Source organism: Arachis stenosperma, chromosome 9, assembly GCF_014773155.1.
Source record: "Arachis stenosperma cultivar V10309 chromosome 9, arast.V10309.gnm1.PFL2, whole genome shotgun sequence".
NCBI classification, from domain to species: Eukaryota; Viridiplantae; Streptophyta; class Magnoliopsida; order Fabales; family Fabaceae; genus Arachis; species Arachis stenosperma.
Genome location: NC_080385.1, coordinates 154668292 through 154695017, shown reverse-complemented (window position 1 = coordinate 154695017; position 26726 = coordinate 154668292). Strand labels below are relative to the sequence as shown.

The following is a 26726-nucleotide window of genomic DNA, read 5'->3' as shown; positions in this document are numbered from 1 at the left end:
CGGATCCTCCAACAAAACAGGGAGCGGCGCAGGCATAATATTGGCAGATGAAAAAGGAACCCAGATAGAGGTCTCCTTAAAATTTGAATTTCCGGCTTCAAACAATCAGGCAGAATATGAAGCCATGATCGCCGGATTAAAATTAGCAGAAGAAGTTGGTGCTACAAAGGTGATGATCTACAGCGACTCACAGGTGGTAACCTCCCAAATAAGCGGAGAATATCAGGCAAAGGACCCCAATATGAAAAGGTACTTAGAAAAAACCTTGGAACACCTTGGGCACTTTGCGAAAACCGAGGTCAAACACATAACTCGGGATCTGAACAGCAGAGCAGACGCCCTATCCAAGCTAGCAAGCACCAAACCAGGAGGGAACAATAGAAGCCTGATTCAAGAAATCCTCCAAGAACCCTCGGTAGCAAAAACAGAAGATAAACAAGAGACACTTGAGGTAATCGGTTTAAACCTCGGATGGATGAATCCCTTAGTCGAATACCTGAAATTCGACATCCTCCCTAAAGAGGAAAAAGAAGCTAAAAAGATCCGAAGGGAAGCACAGCATTATACTTTGGTAAGAAATGTCCTTTACAGAAGAGGGATATCAACGCCATTACTAAAGTGCGTACCGACCTCAAGAACCACCGAGGTGTTGGAGGAAGTGCACAGTGGGATCTGCGGAAATCATCTCGGAGCAAGGTCACTAGCCAGAAAAGTGATCCGAGCTGGATTCTACTGGCCGACCTTACAAAAAGATGCCACAGAATTTGTGAAAAAGTGTCAACCGTGCCAGATGCATGCAAATTTCCACGTAGCTCCACCAGAAGAGCTTATCAGTATACTTCTCCATGGCCTTTTGCAAAATGGGGAATGGATTTGCTAGGTCCTTTTCCCCAAGCACCAGGACAAGTCAAATACCTTATCGTGGGAATAGATTATTTCACAAAGTGGATAGAAGCAGAACCATTAGCCACTATCACCGCTCAAAGAAGTCGCAGATTCCTCTACAAAAACATCATCACAAGGTATGGGATACCTTATTCCATCACTACAGACAATGGTACCCAATTTACCGATGCCACCTTCAGAAATCTAGTAGCCAGTCTGAAAATCAAGCACCAGTTCACCTCGGTGGAACACCCACAAGCCAATGGGCAAGCCGAGGCAGCTAACAAGGTCATACTGGCAGGATTAAAGAAAAGACTACAGGAAGCAAAGGGAGCTTGGGCTGAAGAGCTCCCCCAAGTGTTATGGGCTTATAGGACAACTCCTCAATCCGCCACGGGAGAAACACCCTTCCGACTAGTCTATGGCGTAGAAGCCATGATTCCAATAGAAATCAATGAGCAAAGCCCAAGGGTAATTCTCCACGACGAGGTCGGAAACATACGGGGACACAAAGAGGAGCTCGACTTGCTCCCCGAAGTCCGAGAAAGTGCCCAAATAAAAGAAGCGGCATTGAAACAAAGGATGACGGCCAGGTACAACAAGAAAGTCATTCGAAGAACATTTGCCCTAGACGACTTGGTCCTAATCAGAAACGACATTGGAGTCAACAAATCAGGAGAAGGAAAGCTCGCCGCAAACTGGAAGGGGCCATACAAAATCAAAGAAGTGTCAGGGAAAGGTTATTATAAAGTAACCGACCTGAATAGCACTGAGCTACCAAGGTCGTGGCATGCTTGTAATATGAAAAGGTACTACAGTTAAAAGCGAACTCTACTCCCTGATGTACTCTTTTCCCAACTTCGTGATTTTTTCCCAAAAAAGGGTTTTTTCTGGAGAAGGGATTTTAACGAGGCATCATAGTAGAGACTAAGGGAAAAATAGGCTATCAAGACCCTTAGTAGCAAAAGAAGGTACCTCCCCAATTAATAAAGATCTTTTTCATTCATAATATCTCTTATAAATATCCTTCTTCATTTTTCTAAGTCCTTCTACGAAACGCGCCGACTTAAGCTCGACAAAACGTGAAAATCCCATGAACCGACCTAGATGGTCGTCAGGATAAAACGACGAGGTACAAGTCGGTGTAAAGAGGTTATATGAGTCGATCGTAAAAACTCGGAAAACAAATCCGACTCATAAGTCGGAACAACATTCCGAGTAGGAAAGCTCGGAAATACACCGATCCTTAAATCGGAGTGTAGAACCGAGTAGAAGAAAAACGCATCGCAAAAATAACCTAAGTCATAAGAACTCGCCAAAACGAAAGTCGAGTATGAGGAATAACAAAAGAGATATCAAAACCTAAGAAGAAGTTTAAAGGGCATCCCAAAAAAAAAGTCCTTAAACGAGAAAGTCCGAAAGACAAACAAACAAAAAGGTTTTTCAGAAAGAGATCAAAAGGATTTTCGAAATACCGAAATTAGAAGGCATGCACGCACAAGGTAACTCAAAACCCTTATCCAAAAAAGGGCATTTATTTTCATACCCTTATTTTAAAGGGCATCCGCCAGAAATGCTTTTTGTTTACGGCCTTAAAAGGCCAAAGGAAAATTGTTCACACAACAGTCAACAACACATATGCAAGTTTAAAAAAGGGGGGGACTCACGGGCCGAGCCCCCATATAGCCACAAAAAATAAAGTTATCTTTTCAGAGGAGTAGAGGAATCACCACCGCCAGACTCAGGAGGGGCGCCGCCAGGACCAGTCGGAGGAACGGAGGAAGAACTCGGAGCTTCTTTAGAATGAGGAGGAGACTCAATAATCCTTTGCCCCCGAGTCTTCAAATCTGACTCGGAAACAACCTCGGGAGCAGGAGGATCCACGATAGCACCATCGATGACAACTTTGTCAGGATGTAAAGGAGAAAGGTCCAAGTCGGGAGCGATAACTCTGACTTGTTCCAAAAAAATTCTCCAAGACTCCTCGGCACCATCGGCAATAGAGTCCTCCAACTCGGCGTATGCGTTCCGAGAATTCAGCAAGTCCTTCCTCACAGCCACAATATCTTGAAATAAACTGTGGTAGCTGTCTTGTGCCGTTTTCCTCAAATTCGCCTCCAAAGTACATTGAGCCCGCAGCTTACCCTCCTCCTCCTTAAGGTGATCCCTCTCCTTCCTCAATTTATCTCTCTCCTCCTTCAACTCCTTCTTATGTTTTTCAAAAATAAGAAGTCTCCCCTCCAACTCCTCAACCCTCGAGGATGCCCCCAAAGAGCTGAGGGGAGTCTTCTCGAAAATGTCCAAAAGTTTGCCACAAACACCCGCTGCCCTAAAACTCTCCTCGGCCATGGTAGTGAGGTGGTTTCGAACAGAAACATCATCCATACTTATAAAAGGATAGATGTTCTTTCGGACGAATGCCAGAGCATCCGCCTTAACCCCACCATCAAAAGAAGAAAAGCCAGACTCTGAAGTCTTGCGCTTCTTCTTCTCTGGCTCGGAGAGAATTTGGGCAGAAGGAGGTGGTCGAGACAAACTTGAGGAAGAAATGACAATGGGTTGAGAGGGAGTGCCCACATTCCTAGGAGGAGGAGGAGGAGGAGAAATGACTGCCCTGGCACCCCCGGACCTAGCCCGGGACTTCGCTTTAGCCTCCTGGACCCGTTGGTAAGCCTCCTGAGCATTCTTCTTTGCCATATCTACAAGAAAAACAACCAACAGTTATAAGTCGGCAACATTCAAGTCGGTAGAAACAACTCGGAAATCAGGAATGCATGCACTACCTAATTGAGATTGAACAAAAGTCGGCGTTCCCTGGAGAATCTTCCTAGTATCCAAGTATGGGGCCCTCCCCCACGCTTCTCGGAAAAACCCCACAATGGCTGCCTCCACCTCATCCAGGTCATCTGGACCATACTTTTCACAAGGGGAGGCCGCCAACCAATAAAGGGAAAAGCGAGGGGAGGAATGCTCATCCAGGAAAAAGGGGTGGTGACCCTCTACAGCTTGTACTTTGAAAAAATAGTTTTTGAAGTCATGAAAGGATTCGTCAAAAAGGGTGAAAATCCTCCGACCTTGTATGGCTCGGAAGGATACCCATTGCTGTTTGTTGTTTAGCCCACTAAAGGGCTTAGTCATATGAAAGAGAAAGAAGAAAATCCTCAAAGAGGTCGGAATGTCCAGAGCGTGGCTAATAAATTGATAAATCTTCAGAAAACCCCAAGAATTGGGGTGAAGTTGAGTAGGGACAACTCTACAGTGGTGCAAAACAGATATCTCGAAATCCGAGAAAGGAAGAAAAACACCCAAACGGGTGATCATACATTCATACATGAAGAAAAAATGAGGGGCCGCCTCATTAACTCTCCCAAAACAGACCCGGTCTTCAGGACCCGGGATTATCAGTTCATATTTTGGCTCGTCCTCCTCTGAAGTACAAAGCCGGTGATGAGTACGAAGATGAGTGATAAACTCAGCGTTGACCAGGGGTTCCTCCCCAAGGACAGTGTCATCAACCCACAGAGAAAGAACATCTACGGAAGCCATTTTTTATATAAAGAAAAGTGGCAGAAACCTACAAAAGGAAAAAAGAAAAAGAAAAATAAAAAAATACGGCCCCTAAAGAGGAGAGATACGAAGCTAGAATCTACAGGCCAACCTATCCACTCACAATACAAAACATAAGGCATGACATGGAAGAAACAAAACTAACCTTTATCCGAAGAAATGAAGGTTGGAGAGAACGGAAATCTTCAAACACAAGAATACAGCACGAGCAAGAAAATAAGAAGTTTGAAAGATTGCAGAAACGGAAAAAGGAAAGAGAGGGAAAGTATTTATAAACATACTAAGGGGCATAATGGTAAAAACGAGGCAGTCATTAATGAGATTGCACCGTTACCAAAGCCCTCAATCCCTAAACACTTCCTCAACGGACACGACGCTTGAATTGACGTAACTGTCAGAAACAAAAGGTCGCGAAAATCACGTCGGTTTCAAACCCCGTGAAGGTCGGCTACGAACCCGAGCTAAATACTTGAACACAAGCCTTAAAAGGATCTTGGGCTCAAGTAGGGGCACTGTTCATACCCTGGCCCAATGTTAAGGGCCCAGGTCCAACTAAAAGGCCTGATCCAAATAGATTAAGCCTAGCAAAACACCGACCTCCACTTAAGAAGTCGGTGTCCACCACGACTTAGTATGAAGAAGTCGGATACGAGATTAGCTGGCAGATAAACACTCATTCAAATGAGTAACCGCCCCTAAAATCTCTCTAACCACTTCATAAAGCCATATCTTAACCTCCCTAAGATAATGGGACGGTTAATATCCTAAAGATACGGCACTACTCCAACGGTGGTTATTGGCTCACCACTATAAGTACCGTGACACTCATCAGGTATCTCTAAGTCCAATACTCTCTAGACCTGCTCACACTCTTGCTAACTTAGGCATCGGAGTGTCTTTGCAGGTACCACCCCCCATTCACTCACGCGCGTAAGTCGGACGGAGCCTCCCGAGTTGCAGATACATCCGGAGTTCCCCTCCTTCATACACTTGGGCCGTCAAACGTCATCCGTCTTATTAATCTCCGGTTACCCACCGTAACAAAATCTTTTTCCCAAAGTTTACAAATAACATCGATATGAAATTAGTGCGGCTCATTAATAAATTATGAATAAAATTAATAATTAAATACTAGAATAACTTAACAAATATAAATTTTCAGAAGATCATTCCAACTTCATAGACAAAAATTGAATGGTGTTACAATTTTAAAAACCAGTCTATGAATTATTTTTCCTTGTCTTTGTAGATTTGTTTTCCTATTTTTTTGGTGTCTGTTTTTCCCTTTTTAATTGTTTATTTATGTCTTGTTTTTGAATTATAATACATTTGTAGATTTAAACATTTGAAGTAGTGCTCCTCCAATATTTTTATTTTTTATAAACCTGCTCTCAATTCGATAAATTTTTGGTGTAGATATACTTTATATTGTATTTTATATTAGGGTAAAGAATATCTTTTGCCCTTGAAATTTGACATAAGTGTTAAAAATACTCTTAAGTTTTATTTTGTTTTGATTTTGTCCCAAAAATTTTTTATTTACATAAAATATATCTTGGACGGCTAATTTTTCAAAAAATTTAAGACCAATTCAACAACAATTTCACAAGAACAACTTTCAACACAAGCAAATTAAGCATATTTTCATGCATTATTGTTAGATTGGTCTTAATTTTTTTTTAAAATTTAACCGTTAAAGATATATTTGATGCAAATCGAAAATTTTTGGGACAAAATTAAAACAAAATAAAACTTACGAATATTTTTAAAATTTTTACCAAACTTTAAGAACAAAAATATACTTTACCCTTTGTATTAAGAATGAAATATTATAAACAAAAATAATATTATCAATTTAGGAATTGGAATATCCACTTTCGTAAATGTTTTAATAGCGGTTTTTTTATTTTTGTTGAAACTTGAAACTTACACTGTTATCGTGGCGCGCACATCATTGATTGTGGAAGTCTGAAGCGCCAAAAGAAGAAGAGAAGCTGATTTCAGGTTACAGCTTTCTTCTTATTCTTCTTCGTTTGCATCAGGTATTATTCTTTGCATGTGGTTCTGTTTCTTATTGTGTTTTTCTAAAAGCTTTCACATACGAAATCATGCTCTGAAACCCTTTTGTGGAGTGAGGATTGTGTTAGGGACTTAGGGTTTAACATTAACTCTCTGGATTAGAAAAATGGCAAATAGGTGAATGACATTTATTTAGTTTGCTAGGAAAAGCACCTTGAAGCATGGATCTTGAGAAGAAGCGCAAAAAGCTTTGCAAGGGAAGGGGAAAGGGAGAGGGAAAAGTTGAAGTTGAGAGCAGCTTCAGTATATGTGATCTACCAGATGCGATTCTCCAGCTTATCATATCCTCCCTTCCCACAAAAGAAGCAATTCGAACGAGTATACTCTCCAAAAGATGGGAGCATCTATGGAGGGATATCTCCAAGATTGAGTTGGAAGAGGGAGAAGTTGAGGAAAGGCGGCAATTCATGCACTTTGTGACCAGATTGCTTGTAACTTGTAATTGCTCCAGTGTTAAGAAGTTTTCTCTGTCATGTATCGTTGGTGAGGATGCTAGTCTGGTTAACGAGTGGCTATCTGGTTTCATCAACCCTAAGATTGAAGAATTATCTCTTCAATTCGAAGAAATTCCAGAACCATTAGTCTTCCCTGACCAACTGTTTACCTGTGCCACATTGACAGAGTTTAAATTGGATATGCAGCATGTCTTGAAGCTTCCTTCTTCCGTTCATTTTCGGTGCCTTCGGACTTTGACTTTGTCTAACATTATATTCAGTGATACTTATTCAACACAACGGCTTTTCTCTGGTTGCCCAGCCTTGGAGGATTTGTCCCTAATTGATTGCAATTTGAAGAATGTCGAAGTTGTTTGTATTTATTCTCCTTTGCTTCGACGGATTTATACACGGGAGAACGAAGATGATATGTTGGATGAAGATGATGATGATGATACAGGTGGTCTGAATGTTGCAAATTCCTGCAAAGTACTGATCGTCGGAACTAATCTGAAGTCATTTACGTATCACGGCGATTGTATGAATGAATATTTCTTAGTTCATTCAACCTTGGTGATTGATGCATCTATTCAGGTTCAAGTACCTCCTGAATGTTATTGGGACAGGGACAACACCTGGGAAATAGATTCAGGCAATTTCACGTTCAGACTTCTCAAAATGCTCCCAAATGTGGAGAAGCTATCTATGTCTGAGACTTCTATAATGGTTTGATCTTCATACAAAATATTTATCAATCTTGATTCTGTTTCAATTAATTTTTTGGCCTTTCTGAATACTCTTGAATTTGACTGCACATGCCAGGCACTCAGCAGAACAACATCTTTACTCGGGCAACTGCCTTTATTTTGTAATTTGGCTGAACTAGTTCTTGACCCACTGTCGTCCATAGAGTTGTCCTATGCTGCATTACTGACCCTACTGCGAAACTCGCCTTGTCTTCAAGTTATTAAATTTCAGGTAGTAACTTCATTTAAACCAGAAAGTTATTGCTATTTATGAATTGGAAATTTTTTCATTTTTGTATGTGTTTTCAACGATGTAGGGAGGGTTGTCTCTGGCCAAAGGTGATGCAAATTGTATATTTGATCCCTTGCCTGTGTGTTTTAGTACAACCCTGAAGATGATTGAGATCAGTGGCATTACTGGAAAAAAAGATGAGTTATTTGCAATAAAAATTTTGTTGCAAGCAGCATCAGTGTTGGATAAACTTCGGATTTCTTGTTATTGGTTTTCGTTTGATTTGGATGACAGACGTATAGGATTAAAGAGAACAAAGGAATTGTGCAAGCAGATCTTGAAATATCCTAAGAGGTCAATGGATTGCGAGATAGAATTCGAATATAGTTGAGCTATTAAGCTTTATGACTTATGTTTTGATACGGCTGTAGAATTTAAAGACTAGCAACTTAGCAAGGATTACAAATGACGTATGTAGTTTCTAGGTTTCTTAAAATTTGCTCAGTGCCATCACAAATCCATTAGTTTTTTATAATCTATTATATTTTTTTGCATATTGTATTCCATTAAAGATCAGTTATCCGGAGGTAGGCTTGACAAAGTTAAGGGTGGAAAAAGTGCTCATTTTATGTTAGATAGTTTTATTTGCTGGTTCATGAATATTTTAGATGGAATAGATTCTTTCAAGATTTTCCGGTAACAATCCTGTTAGATAACTAACTAGGTATAAAATTTTAAATTTTTAAAAATAAAATTTTTAAATGGAAACGATCTCTGTAGACATGATTCATGACAGAGTTCAATGATATCGTTGGATTCATGTAGCCGACTTCATCTAGTAGGACAAGGTTTTGTTGTTGATGTTTTAAAAATAGAATTTTAAACTTGTAACTGTTTTTTAAAAATAAAATTTTGAATTTTTAAAAATAAGATTTTAAACTTGTAACCACTTCAACTGTTAGTCCAAGTCCATTATACAATCTTACTAGGTATTCAAGTTGGCTGGTATCTTAGTTAGTTCTTTTAAAGTGTGTGTGGTTGGAGGAATTATAAATAATTTCTAGGAATTTTAATATGGGAATATCATATTCCCATATTTGGTTCAAAGTTTGAAAAACTATTCCTAAGCAAGTTTGATTTTCGGGAATCAAAATATCATCATTTTAATTTCCACCTTCTCCTTGGGTATCTTTAATTCCCATGGGAATGGAATCTTTGTAACAAAGTAATACTTGAACCACACACACCTAAACTTTCTTTTGGATTCTGAGGTGCCAAAAGAAGAGAAAGCGGCTGCATTCCAATGCCTCGGCTACTTTTCCGGTTAGCACTCTCGTCTTCTTCAATTGCATGCGTTGTTGTTTCTTATTTTGTTTTTCAAAAGCTTTCGCATACAAAATCATGCTCTGTAACCCTCTTGCGGAGTGCATGATTGTGTTAGGGTCTTAACATGAACTCACTGGATTAGAAAAACGGCAAATAGGTTAATAACATTTGTTTAGTTTGCTAGGGAAAGCTCTTTGGAGCCGGGGCCTTTTGAAGAAGCACAAAAAGCATCGCAAGGGAGAGGGAAAAGTTGAGAGCAGCTTCAGTATATGTGATCCACCTGATGTGATTCTCCAGCTTATCATATCCTCCCTTCCCACAAAAGAAGCAATTCAAACGAGTATACTCTCCAAAAGATGGGAGCATCTATGGAGGGATATCTCCAAGATTGAGTTGAAAGAGGGAAAACCCGAGGAAAGGCAGCAATTCATGCACTTTGTGGCCAGATTGCTTGTAGCTTGTAATTGCTCCAGTCTTGAGAAGTTCTCTCTGACATGTAATGTTGATAAGGATGCTTCTCGGGTTAATGAGTGGCTATATGGTTTCATCAACCCTAAGATTCAAGAACTATGTCTTCGTCTTTATGGGATTGAGGAACCATTGGTCTTCCCTGACCAACTGTTTACCTGTGCTACATTGACAAACTTTGAATTGGATATGCAGCATGTTTTCAACCTTCCTTCTTCCGTTCATTTTCGGTGCCTTCGGACTTTGACTTTGTCTAACATTATATTCCCTGATAGTTCTTCAACACAACAGCTTTTCTGTGGTTGCCCAGCCTTGGAGGATTTGTCCCTAATCAATTGCAATTTGAAGAATGTTCGAGCTGTTTGTATTTGTTCTCCCATGCTTCGACGGATTTATATACTGGAGAACAAAGATGATATGTTGTATGATATAGGTCTTCTGAGTGATACAATTCGCTGCAAAGTACTGATTGATGGAACTAATCTGAAGTCATTTACTTATCACGGCAATGGAATGAACGATTTTTTCTTTTCTTATTCAACCGTGATTGATGCCTCAATTCAAGTTAATTACGACTATGATGTGTGTGTTTGGACTACCGTTTGCAAATTTATCTATTCTATCTATTTTTATTTTATTATATAAAAATCGAGTTTCTGTATTTAACGATGGAGCTGACGTGGCATGCTTCTGAGAGTGTTTTCTGATTTATTTCTTTTAACTCATTAAATACAAGTTAGAGTAAAGTATCATTTTTGTCCCTAACGTTTGAGGTAAATCTCATTTGTATCCCTAACGTTTAAATCGTTCTATTTGTATCCCTAACGTTTGTAAAAGTGATTCAATGTTATCCTACTGTTAATTACACATCATGAACGCATTAGTTTGAGTTTTAAAAATCTCTTCTTGAAATTAGAATACAAATGTATGGGATAGAATCGATGATCCATTTCAAAAAATAGCTCATTAAAAGTTGAAAATAATTCCTACAACATTTACATAATTCACTTTTCTAGAGACATATAATTGAATCTAAACACAAATAGTGGGTATAATATTAAAATCGAACACATCCAAGTGAGACCTAATTGAGAATGAAACATCCAAGTGAGAATAATTGAAAAATATAATCTGATTTGTTAGTATAATTAATAGTAGGATAACATTGAATCACTTTTATAAACGTTAAGGATACAAATAGGACGATTTAAACGTTAGGGACACAAATAGAACTTATCCCAAACGTTAGGGACAAAAACGATACTTTACTCATACAAGTTATTACGATAAACTAATTATATCAACTAATTGATTTGATTAGATATTTAAATATCATATAATTTATTATAATTTATATCAATTTGATTTGATAATATTTCCTAATTCATTTATTTTAATATTCTATTAGTATTTTTTAATTTAATTCTTTTAATTTATTAAACCAAATTTATTGTGTGTACTAATTAATTAATTTGATTAATTTATTAGTCATTGAATAATAAATTTATGAATAAAATAGACAACTGAGATATTTTTAACTAATAATTAAATCAAATCAAATTAAATAATATATATTAAACTCAATTCAAATCATGTGAATTAAAGATAAAATTTTACACAAATCTGCTAAACCAAAATCTGCTTCGTGAATCCACCAATACACATTTATATGTAGTTTGAACCAACCTGATTCGAACTCCATTTCTACATAATTCGAACCAGCTTGGTTGGAATTATACACAAACACATGCACACACTAATTTGAACAAGCTTGGTTCGAATTATACACTTATTGAAAAAATTAATAATTTAAAAATTAAAAAAATATAGATTTTATTTTATACATTAAAAAAAGCTAACAAAATATTTAATTACGAGACTTTTTTAAAATATTAATGAGCTATCAATTCGAATTCCATACAATACTCTTTTGTCTATTTTTAACAGCTCATGAATATTTTTAATGATTTTTTTAATAAATTTATTTAAATTATACTACAAAAAATATTTGATCCTATGCAAAACAATTAAAAAAATGGTTTAAAAAATGTTAGGAGTACTATAAAAATTTTTAATATCCTAATGACTTAGGACATTAAAGAAATACTCTACATAGTCAATAATAATTTAGAAATTAAAGAAAAAAATTTTTTATCATGTATTTACCTAAATCACTAGAATATTACAAACTTTTATAGTACTCATAACATCTTTTAAGCCATTTTTTAAAATTATTTTGTATAGAATAAAATATTTTTTAATTATTTTATATAGAATAAAATATTTTCTTTCATTTCTAAATTATTATTGACTATGTAGAGTATTTTATTTAAAATTTGAGTACATGCATGTATTTACCTAAGTTATTAGAACGTTACAAATTTTTATAGTACTCCTAACATTTTTTAAGCAATTTTTTTAAAATTATTTTGCATAGGATCAAATATTCTTTTGTAGTATAATTTAAATAAATTTATTAAAAAAATTATTAAAAAATATTCATGAGCTATTAAAAATGGACAAAAGAGTATTGTATGAAATTCGAATTGATAGCTCATTAATATTTTAAAGAAATCTCGTAATTAAATATTTTGTTAGCTTTTTTTAATGTATAAAATAATTTTTTTTTAATTTTTAAATTATTAATTTTTTTAATAAGTGTATAATTCGAACCCAGCTGGTTCGAATTAATGTGTGCGTGTGTATATAATTCGAACCAAGCTGGTTCGAACTACATATAAATATGCATTGGTGGATTCACGAAGCAGATTTTAGTTTGGCGGATTTGTGTAAAATTTTACTCCCCTTTGTTTATTTGAGTTTTTTACCCTTAAAATAAGATACTTTCTTACTTATTCAAGTTGAGTGTAATAAATACAAATTAATTTTGTTAGATAATCATAGTTGTCTGGTCTACTGTATATAGATGGTCATACAAAATTATAAGAATAATAATTTTTGTTATTCTTGCTATTTCAACTCTTCTTTTCTTCTTTTTTTTCTTGATGTATAATTTCTTTTATGTATAAATATACCTAAAATGAGAAAGTACGGATGAGTGTTTTATTGATTGTTTGTTTGATGAATATATCTCAATTTAGGTATTCTACTAATGTGGATGGAAGTTGACTTATAGCAATTCAAAGTGGTCAATGTATTTTTGTATAGTATTAGATAGAAGAATATTTGTTAAAATGAATATACCCATTGTAATGAATTTTTTTTCAATTGTTATATTTTTATGTTAGTCGTGTAAATTCTTTGAAGGCACAAGATAATAAAATAGGTTGACTTTAATATCATTAGAAGCTAAATTTAATGGTTCAAACAAGTACCACTAATTATGTTAAACAAGTAATTTTTAATAATAATGTGATTTACATATTAATTTTTTTGAGTAAATTTATTTCAAAATGTAGAAATTAGACTCAATTACGTTAAAATTTTAAAGGTAATATAGAATTTGACAACAAATTTAACACTCATTAAGGAAATAAATTTATTTATGGCTATTTCCTAATTATAAATAATAACAAGACTTATGAAAAATATTAATATCATCATTCTTATTAATTAAATCATAATATTAGGTAGTTGATAGTTTCATAGGCGAAAATTATTAAGTAATTATGTAAAAATTAGCAACGAACAAGCAATAAAAATTTAGAAAAAATCTATTATATAATACCAATTTCATAATTAAATATATCTCATATCATATTCTCATATATTCAATTTATTATCTATTCTATTATATAAAAATCATGTTTCTGCACTTAATGATGGAGTTGACCTGAATGCATGCTCATGAGAGTGTTTAGCAATTTGTTTCTTTTTTAACTCATTAAATATAATTTATTATCATAAATCAACTATATCAACTAATTGATTTGATTAGATATTTAAATATCACATAATTTATTATAATTTATATCAAATTGATTTGGTAGTATTTTTTAATTTATTTCTTTTAATGTTTTGTTAGTATTTTTTAATTTGTTAAATCAAATTAATTATATTAATTATCTGTATTAACTAATTAATTAGATTAATTAATTAGTCGTTAAAATAACAAATCTATGCATAAAATAGGTTCTCAATATATTTTTCACTAATAATTAAATTAAATCAAATCATATATATTGAGCTAAATTTAAATAATGTGAATTAAGGACTAAAATAAAATAAGATAATTTTTTACTTATTCAAATTGAATGCAATAAATAAAATTAATTTTGTTAGATAATCATAGTCTTTTGGTCTTCTATATATATAGCCACATAAAATTATAAAAATCATCATTTTTATCACTTTTGCTATTTCAACTCTTTTTTTATGTATAAATATACTCAAAATGAGAAGGTATGAATGGATGTTTCATTAATTGTTTGTTTGACAAATATTATAGTTTGAAAATGTCTCAATTTAGACATTCTACCGTTGTCGATGGAAGTTGAATCTGTAGTAATTCAGGGTGATCATGATTTTTTTATAGTATTATATAAAAAAATATTTTTTTAAATGAATATACCCATTGTAATTAATTTTCTTTGTCAATCTGTTATCTTTTACCTAACAAACAATATCCATGTTGAATATATTATTTTCATCAGAAGTTATACATAATTGATTGATAATTCTATATATAAAAATATTCATGTGGTATTTCATATTGTTATCTCGCTAAAGTTAATTCTCCTATGATTATGCAAATGTATAGCACTATCAGATGAAAATTGATTGGATTACATTTATGTCTAACGAGGTAGGTGATTTTTTAGGCCTAAACACGAACAGAGTTGAAGAAGATTTGAAAAATGCTAACAATACAAATACTTTTTATTTTTAATACCAATCATAAATATATAAATTAAAATTAACATTGTTCCACACAAAATCATAAAATGTATAGCATACTCAAAACATATCCAATACGTATTAAATGTCATTGTTTATCAGTTTAAAAAAGATTAAAATTAACTTAAATATACACAATATTATTTTATACTTTTTATTTTTATTTTATTATCATAAAAAGTCATACATATTATAAGAATACCTTATCTTTTTACTAACGGTTCTTCCATTCAATGGTTTCTATTGAAAAAAAAAAAGCATAATAATATTGTGTTTGACAAAAATATGAGATTTTAAAAGGTTGAAGCATAGGTTTAGTCCTTAACATATTCGTAGATGAAGTGCAGAGTAGATAAAAAGATAGCTAATAAAAAAGAATAAATTACCATTTGTATCCATGAAAGATACAAACGTTGACAAATGTATCCATATAAGAATAAAACGATAATTGTACCCACGGAAGATAGCTTCTGTGTGCCAAGAATACCCTAACGGACCAATTGTGTAACCAACGTCCGAGTACTCTTAGCACACGGAAGCCATCTTCCGTAGTTATAATTGTCGTTTTATTCTTATATGGGTAGATTTGTCAGCATCTGTATCTTTTATGGGTACAAATGGTAATTTATTCAATAAAAAAATGGTTAAAGCTTTCTCAATACTAACCGTCATGGTGTACGACAGGTGTTTTATAATTTTTTTTGGATTTGATTGTTTCTTTATTATTATATGTTATTCTATTTAATTTATGCTAAAAAGACTTGTAATAATCATCTTATCGCGGTAGTGTAAAAGTTGTAAATATTATATTTACTTTGTATGCTCTTAAATCTAATGTTCTTGATGGATATTTGTGACTGAGTAATTATTAAAAGAAATAATTAGTTTAATATCTACTTTATATTCTATTTAAATTATAATAACGAGTAAATATTTTTTTCAAAATAAATAATGCGATTTTTCATAAAAACAACGTTTAAATAATTATAAAATTAAATTATACCACAAATAATGATAAATATCTTGATATTAGATCTGTTATAAAACAAATTTTTAGGAATATTATGTTGTATTATATAATTTAGTTATATTTTTTTTATCTTCAATCTATATTATTTAGATTGGCATATTTTTAAAAAGGGTTATTCAATTTTCTTTTAAATTATTAAATCAAATCAGTTACAATTTATATTATGATTAAACTCAAACTTTTATTTATTTTGTCATATTATTATATAAAAAATATTAAATTCTTTGATTAAACACTTATTTGATTACAAAATGATATTATATATGTTATTTTTATATTGACAATTAAATTTTATTTACTACATAAATATTATATTTTAAGTAGTTGTATATTTTATTGTTATTTTAAAAATTATTATATAATTTTAAGATCATTTAATTATGTTTATTTTTTTAAAAGTATTGTCATTATTGGAGAGTAACTAATATTTGTGATAGTCTAAAATTAAAAAATAAAAATACAAAATACTAATATACTGAGTTTTTGAAGTATAAATCTTGAAATAAATATGTGATTATAATTAATGATCATAATTAAAAGTCTTATTTTATTTTAATTTGTTTAGGACATGTTTATCTTAAATTTTATTTTTTATTAATTAGTATTTTTTATACATTTAATTGTCATTAATTTATATAAATTAAAATGTATAACTTAAAAAAATAGATATGTATCTAAAAATTTAAAAAATATATTTTTTTTTTGTTAGTAAAAAATTTATGTCGGTTTAACTTTTTTTTGGCATCATATCTTACATTTTTACTATAATTAAAAGTTAGACGTAAATTATTAAATATAAATTAGTAAAAAAATTATAATACTTAATGAATTATCATAATCACATTTAAAAGTATTTAAGTTATTTTTATATAATAAAAATGATATACTTCAAAAAATATTTGTATATAATTTACTAACAAATATATAAGATATTTATCATAATTTTTATTTTTAATAAAAATATCATTGTATTAAAGTGATGCATTTTAAAGATGTATAAATAAAATTATTATTTAAAAAAAAATTTAAGATAACAAATGCAATTTTATTTTTATTTTATCCTTAACATTTAGTTTTAAACTTACCTTTAGAGTTTTAATATGTTTAAATTAAACTATATATTAGGGTGAACAACATTAATTATAACTAATTAATTATTTTATCTGATTTGACCATAATTAAATAAACATTAAATTATTTAATAAATAATAAACAAATAGATAAAATAAATGAATTTAATTTGAATTATTTTTTTATTATTTTTTATATCTAGAAATCATAATGTACTTTTATATATTTTGATTAATAATTCTTAAAGGAGTTACTATTTTATTTACTAATATTTTAAATTTTTTATAATATTTTTATAAAACTTGATTAATGGGTTCTTCTTTACAATGTTTTTTTGAATTTTTTAACAAAAATATATCTTAATTTTTGTCTTTCCTCTTTTATATTATCTATTATCTACTATCATTAGAATAAATAAATAAATATAAATTGAATATATAATTTAATTTTAATTTAAACTAAAAACTAAATAAATGGTCAAAAAAATAGCAACCAATTTTATTTTTAATTTCTCTATAATTTATTCAAAGGTAAAAATCTCTCTATAACCACTAACATTGCCGATAACAAAATTATAAGTCTTTATAAAATAAAAATAAAAAATATATAATTTAAAGTTATTAATCATAGACTATGGACAATTTTTTTTTAAAAAAAATTTATGGATCAACATGTAATTTTTTTATATTTTTATTTTTTTCTAAAATTTTTCAGACTTATCAACATTTAAGTTGTCTATACATCACTTCTCAAAATATTATGATTTCACAAGTTATAATATGTGGAGTAAATCACCTTTATAAACTATTTGCAAACCAATTTTGCGTATATCTGCCAAAGTAAAAAGAATTGCGCGCATGTCTCAATTTACATATCTATGTAAATCAAATTTATGATGTTCGAATTATGTGGTTTTGGAGTAAATCGAATCTTACGAATTACTTGGATGCTATCTATGCTACTAAATCGAATGAAGGAGATTCGATTTACAATATGCTGGATTGCTATTAAGTGAGTATAAATCAAACCTTATTGCTTCGATTTAGTGTGGACCATATAAATCGAAATTTATAGATTCGATTTAGTAGGGGATGACATAATTCGAATTCATTAAATTCAATTTACTTTCAAGTCACAATGTCAAGTAATTCGAATCCTATAGATTCAATTTATTACTCATTACCCTAATTCGAATTTATTAAATTCGATTTATATAGAAATGTAAATAGAGATAACTAGGTAACATTTTTGGGTTTGGGGGATTTAGAAAATTTTGGGGTGGCTTTAATTTATCAACATAAATTAACCTAATATATGATACTAGTTATTGTTATATATATATGAAAAATGTGACTTATTTATGCATTGTTTGTATTAAAAGAATTTGTAGGAAAATAAAATGTTGGAGAAGAAAATAGATAAAAGAATCAATTTTTTATTGTTTGGATCAATAAAAAAATTGAATGAAAAAATAAAAATGTATGTGAAGCTCATGTAAATATTTTCTCTTCAAAATTGCGAAGAAAACTTGTGCAGAAGTGCAACCATGGGTTAAAATATAGAGTTATCATTTGAATTATAATTTATATATAATATATAAAGACATTAATATAATTTTACTCTATTATATTTTTTTCTCTTTTTACTTTTTCTTCCATCTAAGCAAAAGAAACTTTTTCCTTTATTTTCTTTCCATTCATTTTTTCTTCGTCTAAACACACACACAAAAATATACTTTTCATTTCATTTTATTTTCTCTCATTTTCTTTCTTTCTATTTTTTTTCTCTTATTTTTTATCTTATATTCAAACAATAACTTAGTGTTTATCTATTTATCTTCTATTAATATTGTTATAACAAGGATACATGTGACTGTATAAAAATGATATAACTTAAACTTTGATTATCTAAGAATTTATTGAGTGGCTAGGATAGTTCCACGTCACAAACCAATAAATGCTAGCAATAGGAATGATCACAAAAACAGCCAAAAAAAATATTTGGAGGGATTACTCGCATTTTGGAGCTAGATGGGGACCCGTAAAATCCTAACGACCTGCCACCCGAAAATGGATGGGGATTTGGGGTGGCAAACAGGCCAAAATCCGTCGGGCTGACCCGCATAACCCGACAAACAAGGAGGGTTGGGCTGAAAATTTGAGATTGCCAAACTTAAAAAGCCCGCCTACCCCTCACTACCTAATCCATGAGCTTTGGCGGGTTTCGGTGGGACGGTGCAGATTTTTTCGCTGGGTCAAGCTTTTATTTTGTCAAGACCATTTTTTACAAATTTCTATTATATTATTAATCTACGAGAGGATGAAGATGATAATTGAAGATGTTCTAAGTTATATTTTGGATTATATTTTTATGTTTGATTGATTATAAACTTGAAGATGTTTAATTATATATTTTGGACAATATTTGTTTTGTTTTGGACACTATTGATTTTATTATTTTGTTTCAAAAAATTTGATTTATAATTATGTTTATTAAATATTGATAATTATAATTTTTTTATATTTTTAGAAATTATAAATTTATTAAAATTATCGTGAAATTATATAAATATTGTTTAATATTTAATGATTTATAAAAAAAATGAGAGCCCGCCAACCTGCCAGCCTACCATCAGGCAGGGCCGGGGGGGGGGGGGAATTTAAGACCGCTTTACTAGGCGGGACGAGGCAAGCTAGCCCACTAGATCACGGACTTTTGGCGAGATAGGGTGGACTTTTCTGTTTGCCACCCCTAATGGGGACACGGACAAAAATATCCGTCCCATGAAATAAAATTATTAATTTATCCTAATTTATATATATATACATAAATTCATTTCTTGAATTTAGTAACCCTAATTTTTGCCTCCAATTCGAATTCTTCCTTTTTCTTTCAGATTCATTCTCAATCTCGATCCGCTCTCTCTAACTCACTTTCTCTGCCTCTCAAGTCCATCACTACGTCGCTCAGTATCATTCCAAAAAATTATGTTATGTTATTATGTTAGAATATGTTTTTATGTTTTTTCCTTTTGAAATGTTATTTTTCATAACAAATATGTTATAAATTGTGTTGAATTATATTGAACTGATTATTTTATTATTATTATATTATGTCTTTTTTGTGTAAATTTTTTTCAAAAGTTTACCGAGGAGATCTGCATTCCTTAAGAGGTAATTAAACAAGAACTTGCAATGACGGAAAGGAACGGGGGCATTTTTTTAAAAAATAGGAGTGAGGGATGGGAAGGGAGCTTTTCACGCTCCTCTGAATATTTATTACCATATCTAACTAGCAACAGAGATCTAATTTGAGGCGATTTAAGAGGGGACGCGTGGACTTCATCTGCATTGGGCCTTTAAGGTAATGAATCTAAGTCAGATTTGGGACCCTAACAATGAATTTTAGTTGATCTTGCTTGTATTGAGGTCTTACTGGACCCAAATATATCTTGAATTAATATTTTGAGTCATTGTTATAGCAAATACTATACTATTTAATATTATAACACTTAGTATATGTAAAAGTTGAATATATTTACAAGACATATTTGTAATTCAAATTAAAAAAATTAATTATCTCTTTTTTTAGTTTTAAATATTATTTTTTAATGTAACAAAAAAGTAAAAATAACGATAATAACTCACATAATTAAAATAGATAATTTTAATATATACATGACACTATATATCAAGTATTATTATATATGATATATAATTTTTTTCTGTAATGGCTATTTATATAATTTATTGAACAATTTTTTTATCTTAATATTTAATAAATTAACATATAAAATATTATTTAACATACAAAATAAGTAACTTAAGTCATCATCTAGGACAATAAATATAATAGTGCAAATATTTATTTATTTATTAGTAGTGAAAAATATGTAAATAGTATAAACTGGTATTTTTTTAGTATAAGCAATAATAAAGTTATTAATTAAGTTAGTTACCTAATTAAAAAATTATAAAAAATTGTTTAAATAATAATAATAACAAATAAGATCACTATTTTTACATATTACAAAGTTTATGAAAAAAATTTTGGATAATAAATCAATCCTCAATAGATTATACATTGGATATTATTATTTGCGTACTAATATAATATATATTATTGATTATTAAGTTTATAATTAATTTTTAATCTAATTTTTGGTAATTAAAATTTAAATGATTAAAATTATTAAATGCTAAATATTTTACATCTAACCAATTTATTTTTTTATTGAAATTAAAAAAATGAGTCATTAATCAATTCTAAATTTAAATTTAAATTGGAGTAAGAAAATAAAAAATATTTTAAATTTTATCTCACTAACCAGAATTAATTTCAAAATAAGAAATTATTTTACACATCATATATATATATATTGTGGGATAGTATGGTCATTTGCTATTTTTTAATGGTAAATATTGTCAAATAAAATAGTGTAAGAAATTAGAAGAAAATGTATTTATAAATTTAGAAAATATTAATTTATTTTTTAATATAATAAATTATATAGTGAATAACAAAAGTTATTATTGGTTTCTCTTCACACTAACTAATAGTCAACGATGGTGTTTCGGTACACAATTTATCAAGAAATATTAATCGATCTAATAACTTTTGTAATGACATAAGTTTATGAATTTGAAAATTTAAAATCATTTCATAAAATGTGAAGTTTTAACAAGTAACAATGTTGATCATATTGTTTTGACTTTAAGAATGAATACGGTACCAACAAATAAAATTGTCCTAAGTAAATTTCAACAAAGACAAAAGTCCATAAGTATTTATTAATGAAAAATTAATCTATTTTAAAGACAAATACAATTTTTTTCTACGGATTTCCTAACTAGACAAGTCGATGATTAATCCACCACGTATTGATGCTCTGTTTATTAAGGGTGAGATTTGAACTCCAAATACTTGCTTAATTAGACAAATAAGATAATCATTCAACTCATCCAAGTTGATTAAAATAAATATTAATTATTTTTAATATTTTTAAATTATAATTTACAATTATAATTATTATATATATTTTTCATTTAAATTTTAATAAAATTTTTTATATAATTATAATTACTATATATCTTTTAATTATTCAAAATGGATTATAGTAAATTAAATAGTGTTTAGATTACATTATTCAAAATCACTTTTAGATAAAAAGTTACAGAAAAGAACATGAATCTAAATAATTATTTTATGTTATCTTATAATTTTATTTTAAATATTTAAATAAATTTTAATATTTTTTTTAGTATTCTCAGTATTCTTTAGTACTCTAATAGAATTAATAGAATCATAATACAAAGTAAAAAAAATTATTTCATACAAAAAAGAAATAACAATAACAATATATAAAAAATAGAAGTTTTATAAAAAATAATAATATGCATAGGAGAGTATTAGAAAAAAGTATTATAAAAAAACATAAACATATGAATAATAAAAGACATAATTGATACATAAAACATAAAGTTCAATCCAACGTGAAGAGATGAACGAAAAAATTTATAGGATAAAAACACATAACATGAAGATGAAGCGTTTAAAGAATTCAAACAGACTTCTCTCTTCTCCAACGCAAATCCAAACACACCGTAGCCTCAGGCGATTTCATGTTCAGATTTCTCAAAATTCTCCCAAATGTGGAGAAGCTTTCTATGTCTAGGGATTCTATTGAAGTTTGATTTTCATACAAAATATTTATCGGTCTTCGTTCTGTTTTAATTAATTTGTTGGCCTTTCTGAATATTTTGAATTTGACTGCACATGGGAGGCATTCAGCGCCTTAGCGAACGACATCTTTTCTCAAACTACCTTTGTTTTGTAATATTGCTGAACTAGATTTGAACCTAGGCACGTCCATAAAGTTGTTCAACGAGTCCGAAGAATTGCAGATACTATTGCAAAACTCGCCCTGTCTTCGACATCTTAAATTTCAGGTAGCAACTTCATTTGGACCAGAAAATTTATTGCTATTTATAAATTGAAAAATTTTCATTTGTCGTATGTATTTTTAACAATTCAAGAAAGGATTTCGCTTGCTAAAGATGATCCCTTGCCTGTGTGTTTTAGTACAACTCTAAAGACTATGGAGATCAGTGACATTATTAGGAAAGAAGGACTATTTGCAATAAAAATATTGTTGCAACTAATTGCAAGCTGTTGGATAAACTTTAGGTGTTATTGATTTTCGTTTGATTTGGATGACAAGCGTTATAGGATTAGAAAGGTCAGATGAGTTGGACAAGCATATCTTAAAGTATCCTAAAAGGTCAATGGATTGTGAGAGAATTTGAGTACAGTTGAGAATTTTAAAACTAGCTAACTTACATCACAAATGATGTATTTTTCAGTAATCTTAAAATTTGTTCATTGTGGTCACAAACTCCTTAGTTTTCTTTCACTCTATTATAATATATTATATTTTAATTGCATATTATTTTTTCGCTAAATATTGATTATCCAGAGATAGGCTTGATAGATTTAAGAGTGGAAGAAATACTCAATTTATGTAAACTGATTGTTGAATATTTTAGATATAATAGATTCTTTCAAGTTGGTTTTTCATGTAAACATATCATATATAAAAAGAAACTTTGGGAGAATTTATTTCTATATTTTCATGTGAAGTTGATTATTAAAAATAGTTAATAATAATTTATTGACAAATAATATCTAATATTTTTTAACTGTTTTAATTTCTTACAGAGAAAATTGCATGTATGAAAATTTCTATCTTATCAACTATATATTTTAGAAACCTTTAGAAATTTATTGTGATTTTTTTGTATTATTAGAAAAAATGAAACAATTTTGTTATTAAAATTTAATGATTTAATGTAAAGTGGATAATTTTTTTGTAAATTACAAAAAACAATATAAAAAGAAAAAATTTAGAAATTAAATTCTGATCAATTTTTTATTTTGATTTTTAAACAATTATTCAAAATTTTTTAAAAAGTCTTAGATCAAATGTATAAATAATTTATTAAATACAAAAATTATTCATCAATTATAATTATTTTTTATTACATTTTAAAATATTTTTAAAATTATTTTTATTGTTAACAAAAAACATGTTGTTACGGTAGGTAACCGGAGATTAATACAACGAATGGCGTTTGGCGGCCCAAGTGTATAATGGAGGAGAAATCCGGGCAGGTCCGCAACTCGGGAGGCTCCGTCCGACTTGTGCTCGCGTGTGAATGGGGGGTGGTACCTGCAAGGACACTCCGATGCCTAAGTTAGCAAGGGTGTAAGCAGGTCTTAGAGAGTATTGGACTTAGAGATACCTGAGGGGTGTCAGTGTATTTATAGTGGCGAGCCAATAACCACCGTTGGAGTAGTTCCGTATCTTTAGGGTGGTAACCGTCCCATTATCTTAGGGAGGTTAAGATATGGCTTTATGAAGTGGTTAGAGAGATTTCAGGGGCGGTTACTCATTTGAATGAGTATTTATCTGCCAGCTAATCTCACAACCGACTTCTTCGTACTAAGTCGTGGTTGACACCGACCTCTTGAGTGGAGGTGGGTGCTTTGCTAGGCTTAATCTATTGGATCAGGCCTTTCGATTGGACCTGGGCCCTTAACATTGGGCCAGGGTATGAACAGTGCCCCTACTTGAGCCCAAGATCCTTTCAAGGCTTGGGTTCAAGTATTTAACTCGGGTTCGTAGCCGACTTTCACGGGTTTTGAAACCGACGTGATTTTCGCGACCTTTTGTTTCTGACAGTTACGTCAATTCAAGCGTCGTGTCCGTTGAGGGATTATTTAGGGATTGAGGACTTTGGTAACGGTGCAGTCTCATTAATGACTGCCTCGTTTTTACCATTATGCCCCTTAGCCTATTTATAAATGCTTTCCCTCTCTAAAGATTTTCTTCTTTCTCTTCCATATGACCAAGCCCTTTAGTGGGCTCAACAATAAACAGCAATGGGTATCCTTCCGAGCCATTCAAGGTCGGAGGATTTTCACCCTTTTTGACGAATCTTTCCACGACTTTAAAAACTTCTTTTTCAAAGTTCAAGCCGTAGAGGGTCATCATCCCTTTTTTCTGGATGAGCATTCCTCCCCCCGCTTCCCCCTTTATTGGTCGCCGCCCTCCTCTTGTGAAAAATATGGTCCCGATGACCTGGATGAGGTGGAGGCGGCCATTGTAGGGTTTTTCCGAGAAGCGTGGGGGAGGTCCCCATATTTGGATACCAGAAAAATTCTTCAGGGAACACCGACTTTCGTTCAATCTCAGCTAGGTAGTGCATGCATTCTTTATTTCCGAGTTGTTTCTGCCGACTTGCATTCTACCGACTTGTAACTTTTGTTATTTGTTTTCTTTTGTAGATATGGCAAAAAGGAACGCTCAGGAGGCCTACCAAAGGGTCCATGAGGCCAAGGCGAAGTCCCGGGCTAGGTCCAGTGGTGCCAGGGCAGTCATCTCTCCTCCTAAAAATACTGGCACTCCTTCTCAACCCCTTGTCATTTCTTCCTCGAGTTTGCCTCGACCACCCCCTTCTGCCCAAATTCTCTCTGAGCCAGAGAAGAAGAAGCGCAAGACTTCGGAGTCTGGCTCTTCTTCCTTCGATGGTGGGGTTAAGGCGGATGCTATGGCATTCGTCCGAAAGAACATCTATCCTTTTATCAGTATGGATGATGTTTCTGTTCGAAACCACCTCACCACCATGGCTGAGGAGAGTTTTAGGGCGGCGGGTGTTTGTGGCAAACTTTTGGACATTTTTGAGAAGGCTCCCCTCAGCTCTTTGGGGGCATCCTCGAGGGTTGAGGAGTTAGAGGGGAGGCTTCTTATTTATGAAAAGCATGAGAAGGAGTTGAAGGAGGAGAGAGATAAGTTGAAGAAGGAGAGGGATCACCTGAAGGAGGAGGAGGGTAAGCTGCGGGCCCAATGCACTTTGGAGGCGAATCTGAGGAAAACGGCGCAGGACAGCTACCACAGCTTATTTCAAGATATTGTGGCCGTGAGGAAGGACTTGCTGAACTCTCGGAACGCATACGCCGAGTTGGAGGACTCAATTGCCGAGGGTGCCGAGGAGTCTTGGAGAATTTTCTTGGAACAAGTCAGAGTTATCGCTCCCGACTTGGACCTTTCTCCTTTACATCCCGACAAGGTAGTTATTGACGGTGCCATCGTGTATCCTCCTGCTCCCGAGGTTGTTTCCGAGTCAGATTTGAAGACTCGGGGACAGAGGATTATTGAGTCTCCTCCTCATTCTAAAGACGCTTCAGGTTCTTCCTCCGTTCCTCCGGCTGGTCCTGGTGGTGCTCCTCCTGGTGGTGGTGATTCCTCTACTCCGATCAAAAAATGACTTCTTTATTTTTATGGCTATATGGGGGCCCGGCCTGTGGGTCCCCCCTTTTTTAAACTTTATTTATCTGTTGGTGCTTGTGAACAATTTCTCTTTCTGGCCTTTTATGGCCGTAAACAAAATATTCCAATCCGTACCCTTTTTTGGATAAGGGTTTTAAAAATAAATGCCCTTTTTTGGATAAGGGTTTAAGTTACCTTGTGCGTGCACATGCTTTTCTGTTTTGGATATGTTTGATCTTTTCTGAAAAAACCTTTTGTTGGCTTGTATTGTTTTCTCAAGCCCTTTTCGTTCAAAGGTTTGTATGCAACCCTTGAACTTTTTCCAGGTTTTGATATCTCTTTTGTTATCCTTTATACTCAACTTTTGCTTTGGTGAGTTTTTATGACTTAGGTTATTTTTGCGATGCGTTTTTCATTTACTCGGAATATATCCGAGTTTTTCTACTCGGGTTCTTGTCTTTGACTTATGAGTCGGACTGTTCCCGAGTTTAATACGATCAACTCATATAACCTCTTTACACCGACTTGTACCTCGTCGTTTCATCCTGACGACCATGTTAGGTCGGTTCATGGGATTTTCACGTTTTGTCGAGCTTAAGTCGGCGCGTTTCGTAGAAAGACTTATAAAAAATAAAGGAGGATATTTAATAGAGACATAGTAATGAAAAAGATCTTTATTAATTGGGAAGGTACCTTTTTGCTA

The 26726-nt window shown here is 31.9% G+C and overlaps 2 protein-coding genes across 6 annotated transcripts; both read left to right on the top strand.

Annotated features, from left to right (window-relative positions):
* The first annotated feature begins 6344 nt into the window (after positions 1-6344).
* LOC130948271 (F-box/LRR-repeat protein At4g14103-like) lies at positions 6345-9182 on the top strand. Of its 5 annotated transcripts, none has more exons than XM_057876982.1 (4): positions 6345-6494; positions 6668-7691; positions 7788-7943; positions 8029-9182. In XM_057876982.1, exons 2-4 carry the CDS (start codon positions 6693-6695, stop codon positions 8332-8334), a joined length of 1461 nt encoding a protein of 486 aa, XP_057732965.1. In that variant the 5' UTR covers positions 6345-6494; positions 6668-6692; the 3' UTR covers positions 8335-9182. The 5 variants fall into 5 exon arrangements, with proteins under 5 accessions (XP_057732965.1, XP_057732966.1, XP_057732967.1 ...); XM_057876983.1 differs by having other exon boundaries at positions 6378-6494; positions 6676-7691; XM_057876984.1 differs by having other exon boundaries at positions 6384-6456.
* A 516-nt stretch (positions 9183-9698) lies between these two features.
* On the top strand, positions 9699-26021 carry LOC130950175 (FBD-associated F-box protein At2g26860-like). Its single transcript, XM_057878710.1, has 2 exons — positions 9699-10337; positions 25824-26021. Exons 1-2 carry the CDS (start codon positions 9699-9701, stop codon positions 26019-26021), a joined length of 837 nt encoding a protein of 278 aa, XP_057734693.1.
* Positions 26022-26726: the final 705 nt, after the last annotated feature.